This window comes from Ovis aries, chromosome X (genome assembly GCF_016772045.2).
Source record: "Ovis aries strain OAR_USU_Benz2616 breed Rambouillet chromosome X, ARS-UI_Ramb_v3.0, whole genome shotgun sequence".
Lineage (NCBI taxonomy): Eukaryota > Metazoa > Chordata > Mammalia > Artiodactyla > Bovidae > Ovis > Ovis aries.
This window is the reverse complement of record NC_056080.1, coordinates 49,572,643-49,579,066: the sequence shown is the minus strand read 5'-3', so window position 1 is coordinate 49,579,066 and position 6,424 is coordinate 49,572,643. Positions and strand designations below refer to the sequence as shown.

The following is a 6,424-nucleotide window of genomic DNA, read 5'->3' as shown; positions in this document are numbered from 1 at the left end:
TGTGGCATCACTGACTCGATGGATATAAGTTTGAGTGATCTCCAGGAGTTTGTGATGGACAAGGATGTTGGTGATGGACAGGGTGATGGACATGGGGTCAGAAAGAGTTGGACACGACTGAGTGTCTGAACTGAACTTAACTTGATAAGTGGTGCTGGGAAAACTACTCAACCATATGTAAAAGAATGAAACGAGAACACTTTCCAATACCATACACAAAAATAAACTCAAAATGGAGTAAATAGAAATGTAAGACCAGAAATTACACAACTCTTAGAGGAAATCATAGGTAGAACATTCTCTGACATAAATCACAGCAAGATCCTCTATGACCCACGTTGCAGAGTAATGGAAATAAAAACAAAAATAAACAAATGTGACCTAATTAAATTGAAAAGTTTTTTGCACAACGAAGGAAACTGTAAGAAAGGTGAAAAGGCAGCCTTTTGAATGGGAGAAAATAATAGGAAACGAGGCAACAGACAAGGAACTAGTCTCCAAAATATACAAGCAGCTCAGGCAGCTCATTACCAGAAAGAAGTAATGACCCAATCAAAAAATGGGCCAAAGAACTAAATAGACATTTCTGCAAAGAATACATACAGATGGCTAACAAACACATGAAAAGATTCTCAACATCACTCATTATCAGCAAAATGCAAATCAAGACCACAATGAGGTATCATCTCACACTGGTCAGAATGGCTGCCATCAAAAAGTCTACAAACGATAAAAGCTAGAGAGGGTGTGGAAAAAAGGTAACTCTCTTACACTATTGGTGGGAATGCAAACTGGTACAGCCACCATGGAGAACGCTGTGAGAATCCTTTAAAAACTGGAAATAGAACTGCCATAGAACCGAGCAATCCTACTGCTGGGCATACCCCCTGCAGAAACCACAATTTAAAGACATGTAAATCACAGCAGGATCCTCTATGACCCACCTCCCAGAATTCTGGAAATAAAAGCAAAAATAAATAAATGGGACCTAATTAAAATTAAAAGCTTCTGCACAACAAAGGAAACTATAAACAAGGTGAAAAGAGAGCCTTCAGAATGGGAGAAAATAATAGCAAATGAAGCAACTGACAAACAACTAATCTCAAAAATATACAAGCAACTCCTGCAGCTCAATTCCAGAAAAATAAACCACCCAATCAAAAAATGGGCCAAAGAACTAAATGGACATTTCTTCAAAGAAGATATACAGATGGCTAAAAAACACATGAAAAGATGCGCAATATCACTCATTATCAAAGAAATTCACATCAAAACCACAATGAGGTACCATTTTATGCCAGTCAGAATGGCTGCTATCCAAAAGTCTACATGCAATAAATGCTGGAGAGGGTGTGGAGAAAAGCGATCCCTCTTACACTGTTGGTGGGAATGCAAACTAGTACAGCCACTATGGAGAACAGTGTGGAGATTCCTTAAAAAACTGGAAATAGAACTGCCTTATGACCCAGCAATCCCACTGCTGGGCATACACACAGAGGAAACCAGAATTGAAAGAGACACATGTACCTCAATGTTCATTGCAGCACTGTTTATGATAGCCAGGACATGGAAGCAACCTAGATGTCCATCAGCAGATGAATGGATAAGAAAGCTGTGGTACATATACAGAATGTAGTATTACTCAGCCATTAAAAAGAATCCATTTGAATCAGTTCTAATGAGGTGGACGAAACTGGAGCCGATTATGTAGAGTGAAGTAAGCCATAAAGGAAAACACCAATACAGTATACTAACGCACATATATGGAATTTAGAAAGATGGTCACAATAACCCTGTATGCGAGACAGCAAAAGAGACACATATAGAACAGTATTTTGGACTCTGTGGGAGAGTGAGAGGGTAGGATGATTTGGGAGAATGGCATTGAAACATGTATAATATCATATATGAAATGAATCGCCAGTCTAGGTTCGATGCAGGATACAGGATGCTTGGGGCTGGTGCACTGGGATGACCCAGAGGGATGGTATGGGGAGGGAGGTGGGAGGGGGGTTCAGGATGGGGAACACATGTACACCTGTGGTGGATTCATGTTGATGTATGGCAAAACCAAGAGAATATTGTAAAGTAATTAGCCTCTAATTAAAAAATATAATTTTTTAAAAAAATTTAAAATTAAAAAGCATAAATAAAAATAAAGACGTGTATCCCAGGTTCATTGCAGTACTGTTCACAATAGCTAGGACATGGAAGCAACCTAGACGTCAATTGGCAGATGAATGGATAAGGAAGTTGTGGTACATATACAGAATGTAATATTACCCAGCTATAAAAAAAAGAACACATCTGAGTAATTTCTGATGAGGTGAACCTGGAGCCTATTATACAGAGTGAAGTAAGTCAGAAAGAGAAACATCAGTACAGTATATTAATGCATAGATATGAAATTTAGAAAGGGATACAGATATAAAGAACAGACTTTTGGACTATGTGGGAGAAGGCAAGTGGGAGACAATATGAGAGAATATCACCATCAACATTCAAAAAGCAAAGCTCATGGCATCCGCTCTCATCACTTCATGGCAAATAGATGGGGGAAAATGGAAATGATGAGAGACTCTTCATGGCAAATAGATGGATAAAAATGGAAATGATGAGAGACTTTACTTCTTCAGCTTCCAAATCATCATGGTTGGTGACTGCAGCCATGAAATTATAAGACGCTTGTTCTTTGGAAGAAAAGCAATCACAAACTTAGACTGCATATTAAAAAGGAGAGACATTACTTTGCCTACAAAGGTCTGTATCATCTAAGTTCTAGTTTTTCCAGTAGTCATGTATGGATGTGAGAGCTAGACAAAACAAAAGGCTGAGCACCGAAGAGATGATGTGTTTGAGCTGTAGTGCTGGAGAAGACTCTTGAGAGTTCCTGGGAAAGCATGGAGATCATACCAGTAGATCCTAAAGGAAATCAACCCTGAATATTCATTGGAAGGACTGATGCTGAAGCTGAGTCTCTAATACTTTGGCCACCTGATGTGAAGAGTGAATTCACTGGAAGATACCCTGACACTGGGAATGATTGAAGGCAGGAGGAGAAGGGGACAACAGAGTGTGAGATTGTTGGATGGTATCACTGACTCAATGGATGTGAGTTTGAGCAAACTCTGGGAGATGTTAAAGGACAGGGAAGCCTGGCGTGCTGTGGTCCATGCGGTCATGAAGAGTCAGACATGACTGAGCAACTGAACAACAACTTCATTGGGAAGTAGTAGGAATCCAATGAGTTTTACTACATACTTGGGGGAGTAGGTGTGACAGAACATATAGATAATTTGACTCCAAAAAAGGAACACATTTAAAGACAAAATTTTATTAATTCAAATGAGTCAGGCCCTCAAGAACTATGCTCTTTAGCACTGACATGACAAAACTAAGAACACTGAATTCAACCCCCAGCAATCAGCTGCAAAATCTAAAGCACACTAAAGCCTAAACCCTAAAGCACACTACTACTGCTCCAATCATGGCTAACTCTGCTCAGAGACAAGGTATCCAGATGTTCTAAGAGGGAATTCATGGGGCCAGTGTTTCATAACCAGGTTCATTTCTCTTTTCTGTCTTTTTTGTTTGTTGTTTAAAAACAAAATAACATTGAGGTAGATGTAAGAGGAACCTGCCTTCAATCATTCTTTCAACAAATATTAATTGATCCCCCACTATATGGCAGCCACTGTTCAGTATGCTGACAGAGCAGAGAACAAAATAGATTAAGTCCCTGTTCTTACTGAAGTTATACTCTAGTGGGAAATACATGTTACCACAGAAGCAAACACACATATAATATTGTTTTAGACTGTGATCAGTGTTGTGATAAAAATAAAAAGGGAAGGGATAAGGTCACAGAGAATGCCTGGGCCATCCAACTTACTTTAATCTCTCTTTCCTGAGTTCTGAAGGATATAGAGGCCCACCATGGGTAGAACCAGGTAGAAAGAAAAGGAAGTGCAAAGTTCCTCAGGTCAGACAGATCCTAGCATATGGGTATAAAAAGGAGATCAGTGTTGCTGTTGCTGTTCTGTTCAGCCACCCAGTTATGCCCGACTCTTTGCGATCCCATGGACTGCAGCACTCCAGGCTTCCCTGTCCTCCACCACCTCCTGGAGCTTGCTCAAACTCATGTCCATTGAGTCGGTGATGCCATCCAACCCCAGTGTTGCTAGAGGAGAGTATACAATGTTTTTATAAATCACATCAAAGAGGTAGGCAGGGGCTGGATCTATTGATGGTGGTGTCTAGGACCAGGAAGGGCTTCCTAGGTGGCGCTAGTGGTAAATGATCTGACTGTCAATGCAGGAGACACAAGAGATGGGCTGGATCCCTAGGTGGGGAAGATTCCCTGGAGGAAGGCATGGCAACCCCTCCAGTATTCTTGTCTGGAGAATCCCACGGACAGAGGAGCTTGGAGGACTACAGTCCATGGGGTTGCAAAGAATGGGACACAACTTAGCATGCATGCATGGGACCAGGAAATGGTGAGCGATTTTGGACAAATTTTAAAGAATGGCCAACAGGATTTATTGAAGAACTGGATATGAAGCACAAAAGAAAAAGATTTAAGGATTCAGTTCAGTTCAGTAGCTCAGTTGTTTTCTGACTCTTTGCAACCCCATGGACTGTAGCACATCAGGCCTCCCTGTCCATCGCCAACTCCCGGAGTTTACTCAAACTCATGACCATTGAGTCGGTGATGCCATCCAACAATCTCATTCTCTGTTGTCCCCTTCTCTTCCCTCCTTCAATCTTTCCCAACACCAGGATCTTTTCCATGTGTCAGTTCTTCACATTAGGTGACCAAAGTATTGGAGTTTCAGCTTCAGCATCAGTACTTCCAATGAATATTCAGGACTGATTTCCTTTAGGATGGACTGGTTGGATCTCCTTGCTGACCAAGGGACTCTCAAGAGTCTTCTCTAACACCACAGTTCAAAAGCATCAATTCTTTGGCACTCAGATTTCTTTATCTCACATCCATACATAACTACTGGAAAAACCACAGCTTTGACTAGATGTCTCTGCGTTTTGGCCTGAACAACCAGATGTTCCCATTAACTGGAACGGAGAAAGACATTAAACATGATTTCTGATGAGTCATTCTAGAGTTCCACTAATACCTGTGGATGGGACCTCAGGGTCCTGCTCCAACTTTATGCAGCCTAATTATGGAATGGGGGCGCTTGTTTTGGCTAAGAGCAATGAAGCACATTTTGGGGAATCCCTGCCTTCTCCTTTCTGATTGTATTCATAAACCTGGAGATTTACACAGATGAGACAGAGAAGACTGAACACATTGGGCCAGGCAAAACGGAGAGTACCCAGGCACAGGAAATCTTCTGTAGCCACTTCAGCAAAGAAACTATGAGATTGAGCAGCGCCAAGGAGGGCGCTGCGGGAACCTTCTTGGCGATCTGGAAGCCTAGAGAACCATTTAAAAAAAACAAAAAAACAAAAAACAAAAACCAAAAAAAACTAGAAACAAAGTAAAGAAAAGAGATGGGGTGGGGTTTGGTGGTCTGGCCCGCCGGAAGGAGCTTGGGTGGAGCCGACTGTGCAAGCTTCGGGGCAGAGGGGGAGAGAAGGCCGCCACTAGCAACTAATATCAGCTTCCTAAACTCAACAGAGAGGTCGGAGGTATTGTTGGAAATGCCACGAACCCCGTGATTCTGTCTGCCCGCCAAAGAGAGATGAAAACCCAAGTTGTGCGGTGCAGCTTTAAAGGGGCTGGTGATTGACAGAATGTGTAGCAGTGGATGGGGTGGAGCCGCTGGGTGGGGTCTGGGACAGGCAGCTGGGAGAAACCAAAAGGAAGAAAAAAGAAAACCGTAGCCCCTGAAACCGCTAATGCCAGGGGGAAGCTAGCCGGAAAGGGAGGACAGGAGGGTTTTAGAGCTCACCTCCATTCCTACCCTGATCAACTCTCTCAGACCCTTCTATCTCCTTTTGAGATAATTAAAACCTACTGTACACCGGCCTTAGTCGGTGCCCGTTCCTAACTCCACTGAATTAGATTTGTAGTACGAGTGAGTGAAGACCCCGGGTCCACCACCTCAACCCCGGCCCCGCCCCATCGGCCTGGCCCGGGGCTGGGAGCAGAGGATGCCTTTGGAGGCGCAGAATCCGAAAGTAAGTCCCTTTCATTTTGCTTACCCACCCTCTCCCCTTCCTTTTGCTGCCCTCACTGGGGTATTCTCTGGGCGGCAAAGAGCCACCTTACCGAAGGAGACTCTTTCAAGGAGGACACAGAGGGTTGGACCGGGTAGGGTGGGGTAAGAAGGGGAGGGGAACGGAGGAGGGGTGGCGCTTTAAAGCCTAGCGGAGCTGCCATCCACCGGATAGGAAGCTCCGAGTTTGCTGGTTGTTTGATTAGAGCCTTGATTTCCTCTCGTGCTCTTAGAGCCTCGAC

At 43.1% G+C, this 6,424-nt stretch overlaps 1 protein-coding gene across 2 annotated transcripts in view; it reads left to right on the top strand.

Annotated features, from left to right (window-relative positions):
- The first annotated feature begins 5,565 nt into the window (after window positions 1–5,565).
- Window positions 5,566–6,424, top strand: part of KLF8 (KLF transcription factor 8) — a 304,726-nt gene continuing 303,867 nt past the window's right edge. The window contains exon 1 of one of the 2 annotated variants that reach the window (XM_027963669.2): window positions 5,566–6,144. In XM_027963669.2, coding sequence (XP_027819470.2) covers window positions 6,118–6,144 — 27 coding nt within the window. In that variant the 5' untranslated portion in view covers window positions 5,566–6,117. The remainder of the gene's footprint in view (window positions 6,145–6,424) is intronic. The other variant, XM_027963670.3, reaches the window with a different exon arrangement.